At 37.6% G+C, this 17,089-nt stretch overlaps 1 protein-coding gene across 3 annotated transcripts in view; it reads right to left on the reverse strand.

Annotated features, from left to right (window-relative positions):
• DCAF5 (DDB1 and CUL4 associated factor 5) overlaps positions 1–17,089 on the reverse strand; it is a 67,897-nt gene that overhangs the window by 14,722 nt on the left and 36,086 nt on the right. For all 3 annotated transcript variants that reach the window (XM_021547091.2, XM_021547092.2, XM_021547094.3), the window contains exon 7: positions 4,367–4,433. In XM_021547091.2, the coding sequence (XP_021402766.1) occupies positions 4,367–4,433 (67 nt within the window). The remainder of the gene's footprint in view (positions 1–4,366; positions 4,434–17,089) is intronic.

A 17,089-nucleotide genomic window follows, 5' to 3' on the forward strand; every position in this document is an offset into this window, starting at 1 on the left:
TTCTCCAGCCTCTCCCAGTGCTCAGTGTTATCTTCAGCTTTCTATTCCTGAATCAGATATTTAACATACTAAAGCTGATGAGAGAGAAACACTCTTGGATGCTGAATCTTTGCTCACTTGTCTACAGGACTACCAGGCACCCAACACTGTCTTGTTTTCTGACAGGTGCCACTTGGCCAGTACGTACCACAGGTCCGTGGTATTACTATGATCCAAATGACACAGAAGCCAGTCTCAGTTCCTCCGAATACAAGACCCTTTCCTACAATGACCCAGCACTTACTCACTGTCTTAATCAAACGACTGTTCCACAGCACAATTTGGTCAACACCGACTGACTTGGAGAAAGAGACAAACTACAGTCCTAAATGTAAAGCAGTTTATATCCCAAGACCACACCTCAGAAAAATAATTTTTTTAAAAAAACACAAACCTTCAAGAGCATGCTCCCCACTGGGTCAGATGGCTTTCCCCTGTCCCAACCAAGTGGTATGCATATATGGATGTGTATCCATATATAAAACATCTCAAAAATAGCTAAAGACATTAAGAAACACTTAAATGAAGATTAATAAAAAATTATTATCAGCCCAGAACTTTGAAAACTTAAACTACAAGCTGTCTCCAATGAGATAGCCCTGTTCAAGTATCCCGAAAAGATCTGTTCCTGCTTTCTTCAAGCCTGAAGAAGTGCCAGCATTTACAAAGACCAAGGAGGAGGAAAAGAAGGAAGAAAAATTGCATCAGTTCTGCTGAAAATTTGTGCAATTAGTTTAGTAACTGGACCACAATGACCGGCCCTTTCTTGCTTGCAGTTACAGTCAAAGGCAGAATTAAAAAGAAGTTTTGAAATGCAGTTTGCTGTTCTGATTTAGTAAAATTTTTCAGAACATGGTGACAGCTTGCTCACATGAACTGAAGGATCCTCAGCTGTCTTCTCAATCACAAATAATACCATATCCCTCACACAGCAGCTTTGAGCAATCTTTCAAAAGCAAGAATTGCATAGATGATTCAGAGTAGTGAGTGAGGAATGTAAATTCCGTTTTGAAAACTTTTAGTCTACTAAACCCTCTATTACTCCACAAGACATGTCAGATTCTGTCTTGAACAGGGGTTCTTTACCAGCTAATAGACCATGTTTATTACTGTTAGGTTTAATAATGTCTTAAGTGCTCATATGTTTGTAGGCTTGCTGGACAAATCATGTAGGACTGATGTCTCTTCTCACTTCCAGCTTGCATTGGAGTAAAGTAAAAGCTGTGGAAATTCAGGACTGCTTTTCTTCTGCCAAACTTATGTATTAACTTTGCTAGAAGCTGCCACTGAAAAAAACTGTGATACTTCCACAGATTACTTTAAAGAAGAAACTGGCTAATAAATTCAGGAAACATTTGGCAATTACTTCTAAAGCACAGTGGAAAGCTGGATAGTACTTGGATGGAGATGAAAGTGGAAAAATGAGCAAACTATTCCATCTTTAAGAAAATACAAAAGGTGGTAAAAAAGCAACCAACCTTCTGGCATAGAAAATCCCAGCCTATTCAGAATAATCTAAGACTATAGAGGGAGACAGTCAATAAGATTCATCAACAGAATAGCTTCCTAAATAATTTAAGAAATACCTTTTATCACATACCGTCCTGCCCCCAAAGGTGGCAAAAATACTGCCTAATTATTGGACTAAACAAAACCGCTTGCAGATTCCAGCTGATTATGAGAATGATTTAATGCAACCTACTGGAGGGATACTTCCAAACTATGACTATGTGAAAAAAACAACAGCAGAATTTGTTCTATTCTCCTGGCAAAATACCAGTACAGGCAACCACATATCTCCAACTTGAAATATGTTTGCAACTGCCTGACTGGTGTGTTCCTTCACACTTCTCTTCATCTTTTGTTCACTAATGTTGCTCACCATTGGATAACCAGTACTTGGTGCACCTATAACAAAATAATTTCAGAGCTGTCGTTAAGGATGCAGCTGTTTAAAATGATATAAGCTTAAAAAAAAACTTCCCTATTTTCAAATAACTGATACAATTTAAGGGAGTTGTATCATAAATATTTATAGCAACACAATGTCTGAGTTCAACCGGAAGGCAGAAATCATTTAGAGTGATATTTTTATTTAAAATACCAACCAACAGTACAGGACATTACATCATCCTGTCTAGTTTGCACACTATTTTAAGTGAAAGACCACATTCCACTCTCTCAGATCACAAACCCAAAGGCACTCTTATTTTGGCTAGAACATAAGAATGAGGAGTTTTCCGCTGAAGCAAAAGTTTTCCAAAATCTTAACATCCCTATGGCAAGATTATTTCTCCAAAAAGGAAGCACAGCAACATCTCTCTCTGGCAATTATTCTGAACAGCAGGATAATATTTAAGAAAGGGCATTTCATCACATTTAAAATGGGCACAACCCTTCAAGAAGAGCTGAATGGAGAAAACAAAAGCTTCAATAAGCCCATCACAGGTGATCTGGATGCCCAATTAGTTATTTGCCACAGAAGTGGACCTCTGGGTCTAACAAAACCAAGCTTGTGAGTCTTGCTAAAATATTTCAAAAAGAGAACTGCTCAAGTTACAAGACATTAAGACATACACATTCCTACTCCTGGACCTTCTGATTTGTTAAGAAACCACTGAGGGCAATTGATATTAAGTAATTAATTTTGTAACCGAAATTTTGCAATATAATGACACCCTTCCTGAAGTTACAAGAACCAGAGACAAGAAACCTGACCAAAATAGATATGACATTGTCGTGTGGTAAATCAAAAATTAAAATGTAAATTTATTTTATCAAAATGTATCACTTATTTGTAAATAGCAACTATTTTTCCAAACATATCTCTTTTATACAGAGGGGCATCCTTAACAACTACTCTGAAGCAGATTATTTTGTATAGTAATTACTTTGCTTACAGCTGCAACAAGTACTAGTTATCATCCTTGTGCAAAAGTCCCAGCTAAAAAGTTTGTCACATGCAGCTGTCTGGGAAAAAGTTTTCAAGAGCATCACAGCCATATAAACAGAAAATCTACAATCCATATTTTACAAAGGAAGTTGGGACAGTATGGTGATACATGCAGAAAATGTAATTCTACAGTCCAGACAATACAACTTAAAAATAAATACAAATTTTAATGTATGTAATCTTTGTTTTAACTACGAGAAAAAATCTGTAAGTAGTAGTAAACCAGTGTCAAATGTACAAGAAAATCACACAAATAAAAAGAAAAGCAGGGATATATCACTATAAACTCTGTGCAAAGACAGAAGGCCAAGCTACTGGTATTTAGCAGGACCATCTTCAGGACTTGTGGATAGCAACATGAAATGTTGGTTAACTAAGCAAAAACCCCAAAATTAGAATGTCATTTTCCTCAAAACCCTGCCATTAACCAAAGGCTATTCATCCTCTCAGCTGTGGATTATACAGCTGTTATTAACAACCTTTGAAAAAGAAACAAAATATTTTCCTTTTACCTCTAACATAGCTTGTAATTTTCTTTCATTATTGCTAAAGCTTCTGAGACCACAGGATAGCCCTCAGTTGTACTTAATATCACTAAAATGTACAGTTTAAAGAGCCAGAGCCACTAAAAATGAAAACACTACTACAGTTCTGAAAGTCTTGACTCTTTCAATTAAAATTTAACATCCTTCTAGAAGTGCAGTGATTTGTTTCAACAGAAGAGAGATGCTGACATTTTATGGCTAAGAGTGTCATATTGCCAAGCCCTACACCTTACTAGACCACATCAAATTAGACACTGACCAACACTGGCATTCACAATACGATTGATACATTGCTTCCACACTGTGCTTTCCTTTAACATCCCTCTGCTGTACTTCCATACAGAGCTGTGCTACTGCTGTTTGCTTATCATGTCTGCCCCAGCATGGGAATAGGTCAGAAATTAAGTCAAAAGTGGCCCTTTTCACCAGCTGATAGTGCTCCTCCACCCAGAAAGTAAAAAAGCATAATTCCTCTGCACTGGAAATCAGGGAGGACTGAGAGGGGAAAAGTGGTCAATGCACTGGAGCTGCAAGGAGCGCCCTGTGTACCCAGCACCATTTTATGTTGCCAGCTTTATTATGGGAGGAATAATCATTACATGGGAAGGGGAAAAAAATAGAAAATCATTATGATAAAACATTCAAATAGCATTGACCACTGTTATCCAGGCATTGAATCAGGTATTTGTAAACTCTCCCTATCCAGCTTTCCTCAGAGTTGCTCTAGATTCACAGTGTGAGAACCGCAATTTTAAAAAAATACCAGTCTAGTATTTGTCAGACACCTGCCCCCCACTCTTTCTTCCCCATCTAGAAAAATAACACTTACCTGCTTCTGGATCTGGAGGAATCCTCCACATATACAAATTGAAGTCATCAGAGCCCGAAAGGATGTACTGTTAAGAAATAAATAAAAAATAAAAGCAGTTTACAACAAAGTATCATTGCTTTTTTATGCTATTTTACTATTGATATACTTCCTCCAAACAAAAAATGAGAAAAAAGAATCATTTGCATCATTCTTTGCACCTCACTGATCAGTTTACATTTAAATGGGGATGAAATACCAGCACAAAAATGTTGCCTGCACAAATGGACCAAAATTGAAAAGCATACTTCATATATCTAATACCTACTGCCCAAAGTGTACGTTTGCTTTGCTAAGTAAAGCTATGAATTTTGGTTGGCTTTAATATAAGCATGTCTAAGTCTAGATCACACTCCTATTTTTCAGCCTGCAACTCTGGTATTTTTTTGATGTTGAAGCCTTTCATAGTTTTTTTTTCTCCTTTCCTGAACTACCAAGGAAAACTCCATCAAAGACATACCTAGGAAGAGAGCTGCCATGTCCATTACACACAAGAATGTCCATTACTCATCAAGCCAGACATGTCTGCCAAGACCATCAAAAGTCAGTCACTGAGAATAATCTTGAACACCAAACAAATAACAAAGCTAAACATTCACTGTCAGCAAGTCTCAAATGGTTTAAAGCTGTGGCCTCCCCCCCTCCCCCCCCTCCATTTATCACACCATTTATTTTTTCCTGGTCATCGTTACTCTGAAGAGATGCCCTTTTCCAGCAGTCACAAATGATAAATAATATCTTTATTGTGCAGAACTTCAGGCAATATGCAATTTAAAGTTGCTTAATACACTACAGGCAGGCACTGGAATGACAGATGACATTTAACATGGCAAAAAGCTTACGCCTCTCAGCTCCAGGAGGCCACAAACTGTGCCTTGCCTCCAAATACTTATTCTCCAGTAAATGACAAGGAGTACAGTTTATCTCTCTCCCAAATTAGAGATCAGATGGCATGTAGCAGAACCAATGGCAGAGTCAAATTTCAGTTATACTGCTGTAGACGGTGTAAATAATTCTCTATCCGTCCACTAATGTTAGGCTGCTGTTTAAGCAATACAGCCAAGAAGCTGGGTTTTTAATTTTATTATTATTATTATTATTAGGTAAGGGGAAAGGGAGAAGAATAAAGCAATGGACCCAGTTTGTCCCTCTTCTAACCTTTGATGAGAGACAAATTCTGTTTTGCTTGGCTCAAATATAACTTTCATTCTCCTGGGAAACATAAAATCATCAGGCAAAGTAACACCAAGCAGTGAGGAGACAAGTTCTGGACAAACACGGAACTCAGAAGCAAATAAACAAAAAAATATACACTATCACTGAAAAAATGTCTATCAATTTGCATATATTCTGTTTGCAATGCCAATTACATTAGTGTAGTGTTTGGATGTTTCCTATCACAAAAATGCAATAACAAACCACTAAAATCTCTTCTCTGGTTTCCTGCTATCATAATTCAACCATTCTTTTTTCCCTCATGTTTGAGAATGCAGGATGTGAGTAAGCACTCATGAATGCAATTCTGCTCATTTTCTGACAGGTAAGAAGCACTGATCAAACAAAAGCTCATTTAAAAGCTTGTGCACACTAGTTCAGAAACTCATAAACCCATACTTTCCAAGCCAGAAATTATTTCTACAAGCCAACATGTTCAAGCACTTAGGCAATTTACCTTCCAAACTGATCTGACGGTGCCAGGAATATGTGCTTCCCCTTTCATTTGGCTGCTCATAAATGCTAGCCCACAGCAGGCTGAGCCACTGTGCCAAAACTCCAAGGATTAGGGCTTATATAGGAAACATCCCAGCAATTAGAAAGAAAGAACCTCTAATATGTTTTGTTAAAGAAATACTGTATGGAAAAAAAGTCTCATTTGTATAGAGATGCTGCCAATTGTTACTATTTTTTACCAAATTGTGTTGTTGAAGTAGCAGCTAGTTTGCCAAGGACACATGACTAAAAACAGACTTTTAAATAAAAGACCTCAGTATCTTGAATTTATGACCGTGTCTTTTTTTCTTTTTCTTTTTTTTTTTTCCACATATCATAAACTAACAGTGATAGGGCCCCAAAGTGACAGATTTCAGATAGCCTGCATAGGCACATAGAACAGAAAAAAAATGTTATGTACATGCCGGGAATAGAGTGTCTGTGATACCCTTCAAATCTGCCTCCAAAATTATTTGCAGAGGAACACCATGTGTCCTGTAAGACTCCATGATCACATGATCAATTGTGCAGGAAATCTCATGTGTCACTGCCCACAAAGCAATATACTATCTGCAAAGACCGTTGACCCCTGTATACTGCCTTTTTTTTTTTTTTTTTTTTTTTTTTTTTTTTCCCCCCCCTTTGGCGATAGAAAAATTTAGAGTGCCCTTGCAGTGATGTGTAGTAACAGCAACTTGATGCACTGTCAAGAGTGTAAACAGGAGGTCAAGGTAAGCAATTCCCCCCGCCTTATCTGGCATTTTTGAAGCCACACCTCGGGTATTGTGTCTGGCTTGGGTCCCCCAGTACAAGGGTGATACTATCACATTGGACAGAATGGACAAGAGGGCTGCTGCAGCTGAAGGCCTGTGACCTGCATGGGGCGCAGTGATTGCAACCCCTGGATGTACACAAGTGGTAACAAGGATGTATTTTTGTTTATGGATGTGTTCTCAATTAAACCCTTGTTTTAACTCCTGTAGTAATTTACTTTGTTCTGTTTCAGCAGTATTACATGGCTTCCTTTAACCTCTGTACTAGGAGGCTTTGCTTAAGTGGTGGTGACCTTGTTCAACTGCATATTTAAAGACATATCTCCCAGAACTTCTTTTTCCCAAATGTTTTTGAATATAAAATGGTTTTGAGAGGTGGGTTGGTTTTTTAGTTCTCCTAATTTTTTTTTTTTTGTTCCTCTAAGTCTAGCAGCAGAGATGTCTTGTATATTTGTATCGAAAAAAAAAAAAAAAAAAGTCCTAAAGTCCTAGAAGAAAAAAAAAAGGGGCCTTTCTTTTACAATTCTTCTACCTGTCTACAACACTTGGCTAAAGTATTCTGGAGTGAATTAAGAGAAAACAAGTAGGAATGAATTAAACATCTGCAATGCAATTATGTCCAGCCACAGAACAAGCTCAGCTTGGGATCTGAGCCGAAAAACTACTTATGACTTTAATCTTGACACAAAACAGCCATTAGTAAATGTCAAAAGCATTAACTGATAAAGTCATGTACACAAGTTTGATATTGTTAAGCAATGTGCTGTGAGTTGTGAACTTTTATAAAAAATTAAATTTATTTTGATGGTTAGGTCTGCCAATAATCACCACAAATTGATCATATTCCACAACATATCCAAGTATTTTGTATCTCTGCCATTACACTGCCACCACTGTAGCAGCCAGAACTGTTTTCCACTCTTTTCCTGTAAAGATACCTTGGGGATACATGTTTTGCTGCTGTTCTCACAACACAGGATTGAATTCCCAAATGCATTCCTTTTGTCTTTTCCTGTAAGACTAGGTGACATGGGTCTGAAAAGTAGAAAGCAGCTTTTCTGGTCAAGACCAAGAGATTGCCAGAAGAATATCATGACTGCAGCCATTGCAAGAACAATGTGCCACATGAAGCTTCAAGGGTGGACACTGAAGCTGCCAAAGTCAGATCATGCCTGATATCCCTTGCATGACGTTTGGAAAACAATCCTCCATTCCACTTAGTACTCTCTGCAGAAGACAATCAGGACCTATGGCCTCTAGAGAGCACAGCTGGACTGATGTTTCTAAGACATTTACAGGACCATTTGTGAAAATTTTTCTTTAATATATTCATTAAATATAACAATAAACCAATAGTTCACTGCACTAGTTCATGTTTGTAGAATAAGGATTAAGAAAACTAAATCAGTCCCTGTTACTAGAAAAAGAAATAATTACTATTAAGTTCACCAAACTGTAGTTAATAAGGCTCAAATCCTGAGAGAGTGTTGTAGACTTCTTAAAAATGAAGGAACAGAAAGGAAAAAAATAGAAGGGCTTGAGAAAGGGTAGATGAAAGAAAGTCATCCTGAATATGGTTAGGCTCCACTTTAATTGTGAACAAGGATTTTTGGTCCTGAGGGAATAGATTCCTAGCAGAGTACCTTCTATTCACTCACTTTAAGAACAAAAGCCCAGATAATCAAATCACAGAGGCAAGCCAGGGGAAGGCAAAAACGTGTATTCCCAGAGACAACTAAATAGCTAAGCCATCAAGCACTGTCCTCCTTCCACCCTCCCCCGCAAAGACAAACTCAAGCTGAACATAACCTTAAGAACCACTGCAGTGCTAAGTTAGGAATCAAACCAGACCTTGCATGAGGAGCTCAGATGGCAGGGGAGGGGGGAAAACAGCTCAATATTAAACCCACCCATTTCATTGTCTGTCTTTTGCTTCTGTATCTGACCAGGACTTCAGAAATCAATATTTACAATATTCACACAACCACAAGACTAGACATAGAAATACTTGCTGTTAAAACTGGATTTTTTTGGAAGGACAGAGTCAGCTTCTATGCCTAGCTATTAGCAACTATGACAGGAAAAGGCTTCCAGATGACTATGAGCTGCTGATTCAGAAGTTTGCCTTAGAAGGAAGAAAACTCTCAGGCATGGTTAGAGTCTCCTCCTGGGAGAAAACACCAATTCAGTCTGAGCTTCAAGTACACATAGAATGCTTAAAATGAACCACCATCAGGAACCCAAAAGAATTACATTGGACTAGCACTCCCCACTCATTCCACTGCAACTCTTCTCATTTTCTCTCTCCCTAAGGAAATTACAGCAGTCGATATAAATAAATGAAGATCTAATCTGCTTCTGTAGTCTAGTAACAGTAGCATTAGCATTGCATTTCACAGAGTACTACCACTCTAGAGAATTTGTTTTTTGTTCATAGCACTGCCAGTTTGAAAGCTTTCAAAATCCCACAAGCTACATTTCCTCAGGTGCTACTAAATACGGATTATTTCAATAAAATTTTGTCTAAATTGCATCTTATTTTAGTCTCTAATATCCACATTTCCTGCTCCCATAAAATGTCCTATATCAGATAGATTTCTGAACTTTTGGCCATAGATAAAGGACTAGCAGACATGGATCATGTTTTCAAAAGTATCAGCAAATCTCTTGAATGGTCCTACTAATGCAGGGGAGAACAAGAAGAATATAGGAGCCTTTCTTAAATGCACAAATCAAAAAGCACCATCACCATATAATTATAAATGCATGCACAAACAACAAATAAAGGCACTGAAATTATAACCATTTTAAAAGTAAGTACTGCTATGTAACTAGCAGGAAAATGCTTGTCAGACTCGAATTTCATTCTGCTGTTTACAGCTTTGAAAGAGACTACACTTCTTAAATCTCAATTCCCACTGACTTGGGCATGTCTGCCCTTTCTTCAGAGGGGCCAATGAAACTTGGTGCAGAAAAGATCAGAGCAGACAGAATTTTTCTCAGGGTTTTAGTGAGCTGTCCCTTAGGTTCATCAAGTAGTGTAAAACCCACATGCTGGGGAAGAAGCACAAAGGCATCCAAATCTGAAACAGTTAGGCTGGTGCTTTGCATCTGCCCTTTAAGAGACAGGATGTACAGGCCCTCTATTTTACCTGTAACACAGCATAATTAATTGGTGGGGTGTAGACTTTTGGTTCTTTTCCTATGATAAAGGATCTGGTTTGGGGCAGTCTGCTAGGCTCAAGTCTGAATTCCTCAAGACTTGCACATCACTTCTGTGGTGGAATACGCACTGATAAGCTTTGAGGAAAACACAGCTTGACATGAAGCATCACTGAAGTCTGAAAAATATTGTTTGTCCAAAAGAGACTGGAATTCACAGCAATCAGCTGTGGAAAAGGAATCCCACTTACATGAAGAATATAAAAACTGCGTATTTATCCAAGGAGGAAAGGTTTCCTAAGTAAACAGGGCTTATGCTATTTTGTTCTTTGTGACAGCTTTCTGTGTCCAAGAATGTCTAAGCCTAACAGCCAATTTCAAATTTAATAAAGAATTTGAAGATTCCAGAATTATGGACTGTACAGAAGTAATCTATAACAAAAGAGCAGCTGTCACACATTTGGGAGAGAGACACCCTGTAAGTAGCCACTGAAAACAAAGGAGTACCATAGATACATCCTACTAACTATGGAAACCCCAAAGGGTTGAACCCAACAAAATCCCAGGGCGAACATGACAATCTGCTTCTCATGGAGCTATTTCAAAGGGGATAAGCAAGCTATAAACAAAAAGAAGCAAAGCGTAAGAAAGCTGCCCTCATACACACATGTATATTTGTGTGTGATTTTTATTTATGTATATATAAATGTATGTATATAAAACCACAACCATGAACACCGTTCTTGTTATATGTTACATTTTGTATGAGAAGTATTTGGCAGAACACAAACAAAATTTTTTATAGCTGCTTCTAGACCTTTTGTGGTGTCAAGACTGCTTGACACATCTCATGTAAAAAAGCTTCCCCTGCTATTTTTCCATTTTAAAAAATTACTGATAATTTAGAATTTGATCATAGTTTCATGTTATTTGCATTTTCTGCAGGTAGAAAACCCACAAATTTACTTACAATTACTCTTTATTGTTACGAGTATCTACTAACCAGATAGAAAACAAGGTAGGGACACAACTATGGAGGAAGAAAAGACGTTCTCCTATTCCAAAAGCATCAACAAACAAACAAGCATGGAAACAACAAGGCAAAACAATTAAGGACAACAGTCAACAAGTCAAGTATTTCCATTTCTTTGCAATTCCTGATCTGTCAGGCTGGTACGTTTATGCTGATGAATCTAGGTGTTGATGAATCTAGGTTTTTTTAGTATAGAATTCCCACCAAGTGTAGCTTGAAAGACTGCTATAATCATCACTGGCTGACTTCCTTAGCAGGCCTGTTCCCACCCCCACGTCTTCTACTATCATTGGAACCTCTAACAGCAGTGGTCTGATTCCGTAGCTACAGCAGTAAAACCTCATACAAATTGTCATGAGTCATTCAATATAGTATTGTCATTTATGTATTTCAGACAGATCCTACAGGGTCAGATGGGTGCTAGCACAGCCCAAGGGACGTACAGACTGTCCCCTGAAGGGCACACTGCCTTGTTGGTACCTCAAACTGCAACCTCAGTCAGAGTGGCTCCCTCCTTGTAGCAGCTCTCACTGTCACCAACTAGAGATTCTTCTCTCCACTGCAGTTAACCAGGAGATGACAAAATAATGAGAAGTCACCTGTGCAAGCTCCTAACCTCTTATTCCTGTCTTTCAAAAAAAAAAAATCTTAAAGTAAGAGGAGACATAACTGAGGAAGCTCTCTCTGAGATGTGTTTTGGAAAAATTACAGCTAATAAAAGAATTTACCTACAAGGTATCTACACACACAACCTTTTCACTTCTACTTTATAATAAATTCTGGGGCACAAATTATGGTTTGGTTTTTTTTTCAATACTTAACAAATTCAAAGAGGGCTCATAACACTGTAAAAACAGACATCTTTTTTTACACCAGCCAGGACAGCCTGTACTCTTTACATACTACCCTGTACTCCTTGAGACTGTTTTTCAAGAGGCTGAAACTGGCACAAAAAAGAACTCTAAAGTTTTCCATCTCAGCCAGAGAATCAAACAGGTGAGTATAAAAGTCTTTTTAACAACAGAAGCTTTGTTCCTCAGTAAGAAGCATGCCTATCTCATGAACTGGAAAAAGTAAAGCTGTGAGACACAGCAGACTGGAGAAACACAAATTGCTTCTAGTACATAAATTTCAAAGCCAAAAATTTGTATTCCCACTCCCTAAATCCCTAATCTTACAAGCAGCCAACTCTGAGTTTCAAATGCTTACAGAAGTGTCATTAAGAATAATCAATCCATCACCATTTTTACAGCCGCCTTTTTGTAATGCAGAAAGGCCAAAACAAAAAGTTTATTAAGGAACAAAAGCAACTTAAAAATCCTTACTGAGGATTTATATGGCAGAGGAAATATTTCTATTACATTACAAAGAAATAAATAAGTCTATCTGAGCATATGAGAGGTGCTACTAACTACAGGTTTCCCATGATGTACTATGAGGAACACAAAGCCTGCAAAATTCAAAGTCTCCTGAGTCTGAGTTCCACTCCATCAGAATTTAATTTCAGTATGGGTCCTTTTGGGCTTATGTATTGCTGTGCAGATGTCTAAAATCCTCCCCGAAGGGCTTACAGGAACTCAGAAAAAGGAGACAGGAAATGGGGCTGGCAGGATGCACCAGGAATGGGAGAAGAGGCAATCAGAACAAGAATGGTTAAAGAAAACTCATAGCTCCTGCTGTTGAGACCTTGATTCCGAAGAGGCATTTTCAGTATGACCCTCCCAATGTCAATTACCAAAAAAAGAGGGGAAAATTAATAAATCATTTCACTTCTAGATAAATCTTATGAATGGACTTTATATGTATGTATTATGCATATAGCTAGAATTTTAACTGCTATTTAGATAAAGCAAAAGCCAAAATACAGTGTCATCAGTAATTCTTGGAAGAAACCAAATTTACGACAGAATAAAACATCGATTTTCTTTTTATCCAAGCACAGCAACATATTTGCATGCTGAATGCTTTTCATATATTAAGAAATGCTGACTGCAGTAAGTTACTATTCATTAGGAAGTCTTCCATGCACAGGAAACTTAAAACGTATTCTCTAAAATAATAATTCCCTTTCTTCTTTCTAGTTCTTAAACCTAGACATTGATAAGCACTACTTCCTGTGATAAATGACCTTCAAATTAGATGACACAAAGAACACCAGTGAATAAAAATTATCTTTTTTTACAAAGGCAATATACAACCATACAAGACCCCTGGCACCCATACAGCTAATCTTGTTTTTGGAAGAGTTACATTCGTGCAGTAATTCTGTCCTGCAAAAAGCTGGCTTGTCCCTAACCACGGCTATTCAGAAAACGAATTTCAACATAATGAGGGCTGTAACTTTATAGGGAGTTTGAGCAGCCTTGCAGTACTGTGAGCAGTGCATTCCTGAAACTCTCCTATACCAGTGCAATGTCAACAGAAAAGGCTAAGTGGTGATGTAATGTCTGAGGGCATGCCAGAGTCAAGACACTTTTTGTTTGAGTCACAGGGTACAAGTTATTTCTCCCCACCCCCGCCTTTTTAAAACAGGCAATACGCAGTTGATTTTACAGCCACAAGCATTATAGAGCCTCACATTATCTACACAGGGAAAAAACAGGAATGAACCAATAGCATTCATCGTTGTGACACAGGCAACAATTCTTGAGCAAGAAGACCTTTTGGACTATTTTAGTTTGGAGAGTGGGTGTGTGTTGTGGTTTCTTTCTGGGCCTTTTTTTTGCTGTTGCCCATCACTATAGCTCCTGAGGCTCCTACACTTAAAAACACACTTGGGTACCTAAAGTCCTGCAATACTTTCTGTATCCTCAGATATAGGAAGATATTTTCTATACCAGTCTAGCAACTAAAAAGCCTTAGTATTTAATCAACATTACCAAATTCTAATGCTGACAAGAAGAATAGAAACTTGCCCAGCACTGTGACATGACTAGAGAGACTCCGACATTTAACATTTGTATATAATCAAACACTTGTGCATACCAAAGTCAGTGGGACTTGGGTGTATAAATAAACTGTTTTTAAAATTCTGGACCTGGATGCCCGGAAGGAAGGATAAATTATGTTTTCACACAAATTTCTATAGCCAACAAAGGCAGTGGGAAGCTGAGAGTCATGCTTGATCCATCCAGCCTACCTTACCCTCCCTCTCTTTCACAGCTATATGATCCAAGTGAGCTCCTGGATAATGCAAATGCCATATAATTTTGAATCTGTTTATCAACCAACATCAGAGCTCTTCCTCAAAAAGTAGAAAAATTGGTGTAATATGAATAGGTCATTACACCAATGACAGGATGAAAGAAAAAATTCTGAGAGGAGCACACAAAGGTAAATTTAAATGGCTGCAAATAAAATAGCAGGTAAACAATGTCTCTCAAGATTTGGTAGTTGCAAGAAACAATAAAAGCACAATTGTGGCATTTCTAGGAAAAATGCTCATGTACATATATATATGTATGTATGTATATGTATGTATGTATGTACGTACACACAGCATTGTTGACTTTGAAATCAAGCTCACAAGACTAGGACAATAACGCTTTTGGGGGCAAACAATAGTTTACAAGGCCACAAAGAGAAACAAAGCTGTTCATTCTCTAAGATCCCCATCACTTAGCTTGTGCTGCAACCCATAATACCTGCAACAACTTACAATCACATAAGCATTTCAGAACGTGTTCTTATAAAAACCCACAAAAACAAACAAAAAAAAACCCCAAAACCATTGTAGTTAACAAGTAAGTCTTCCTGCATTTTGTACCTTAGAGCATTAATGATAATATCATTCTTTGCTAAGAGGTTTCAATCTACTTGTATCTCAGATGCTCCAGTAAAATGAGGTGGTAATACAAATCACTGCATGCCTGCTGGTAGCAGGCTTCCCTCTAGAGTGACACATCAGGAGTTCTGGCTTCAAGTCCTTTTAAGCACCTATCACAATCTGTGAACACTAAAAAAACAATACTGAGAAAATATTAGAAAGTCTAACCCCCATCAACAGACAAACCAATCAAACTGTTTTCCAACTAGTAGTCTGTGTTCTGTTTCTGCAAAGAATTTCATCAATTTAACACACATACCTTGTCAAAGTAAGAACAACACTTCTGGTCATTTGGGAACTTAAGCATTTGGCTTCTTAAGATATAAGGGCAATCTCCAAGAGAACTCTTAAGTTGTGTGCTTGCAGGTCAGAATCTGCTCATTTCTGCCATACCAGAATGCAATCCATAAGAACAGGGTGTTATTTACTTTTACTGTAGATTTTCACCACTGTATTAAAACAAATTTCCAAAGGCAACCCAAAACTAACAGTTATGGGGTTTTAAACCCTGGTGGCCATAATTTACAAGAAAACTTCCTGTGAGCAAGCCATTTGCTATGTACAAACTTCAGAGAAAGATTAGCAAAGGCTATAGTTCTGTGAGGAGCTGAGTCTCACAGAGCTGAGAGGCCATGTCTCCATCTCACATCTACCTTCTGATCCCTATATCACATCCAAATGCTTATCAGAGCTCTCTGAGTGTCAGTACAAGTCATTAACCCAGGAAAATACATAAACGCTGGTGCCAAGTTAGGAAATGGTACCAGTGAAATTACCTCTGCTGGACAAGAAAGGCCTCCCCCTTTCAGCAGTTCACTTTTTTCCCAATGCTATTGCATTCTAAACAGTGGCGAGTTAAGGATAATCCTTTCTTATTAGAGTTAAAATATATTATAGAAATGCAACTTTATGAGATGAGCTACCTATGCAGACAACACATAGTAGTTTTTGAACACAGGAGACTCCATTTTTAATTTACTGTTCTCTGTAAGAAAGGTACAACCTAACTATTTAAGACTGCTTAAAAGAGAAAAAATATCAAGTTGGCAGTTTAATAAAGATGAAAAGAAGAATTGAAGACAGAGAAAATCAGAGGTTCAATGTGAAAAAACTGCTGAAGAAGCCTTTCTACTACAAGTGCCACTCACAATTTGAAAGCAACTTTCTTATCCATAAGTCCCTTCAAATGAGCCTTAGCCCACACAAAATTTTGATCCTATGAGGAAATACAAGCAAGATATTCTGTGAAACTTACTTTGCATGGATCTCAAATGAAAGACATTCTTTAGAAAGGCTAAGAACAGCAATATTAAAAAGGAGAGGCAACTGGAGACAGATTAAATTGCATATAGAATTATTTCTTCTTTTGATAAATTCTGATTTGCAGGGGTGAAGACTTGTGTACATTATACAAAAGCATACTTGCTGTATAGAAGGGCAAAACTAAAAAAAAATGTTATCTTTTTGTTCACCTTGTCTACCTTAACAGTATGTTCCAACTCCAACCTTCTTTTCTAGATACACCTGCAACTGGAACTGGGTTCCCTGTAAAAGGCAGTCCCTAGGGGCTATCCCTGGTGTTGACAGTCTTAGCCACTGGATTTGAACATTACTGGACAGTTTCAGACATAGAGTTGGAGTATGCAATGGCATTTTCTGAATTCATTATCATTTTTCCTTCACGTTAGAAGATGGGTATGAGCTTGTGTCTAAATGTCAAATTCCACATCTCTCTAACATTCCATAGAAAAGTTCATCTTCTCTATTAGCTTTGTATAGTTTTATGAGAAACTATAATTGTCTTTTGCTCTGATTTCCAACTCATTATCAGCATTATGTGCTGCTACTTATCCAAACAGAAAGTCTGTCAAGCCACAGAGTATAAAATTTTTATTAAAAATGCAGGCTCCTGAAGTATCGCATCAGCCTGATACAGAACAGACACACTCCTCCTGTTAAAATAATACCATACCCATAAGAAAATGCCTTAGAAAGCAGAGCAACATATACTAAGACTTTTTTCTACATCTTTAGTAACAAATAAGAAGCTAAATTATGTGTCAGAGTTTACACATAATTTATGCTCTACACCAAGTTCCAGAGGAGAAGTGTGTTATTGTTAGGCTGACTAAATAATGGATCACATATTATCAGTGGTTTTCTTCTTAACCAACATATGT

This window comes from Lonchura striata, chromosome 6 (genome assembly GCF_046129695.1).
Source record: "Lonchura striata isolate bLonStr1 chromosome 6, bLonStr1.mat, whole genome shotgun sequence".
Lineage (NCBI taxonomy): Eukaryota > Metazoa > Chordata > Aves > Passeriformes > Estrildidae > Lonchura > Lonchura striata.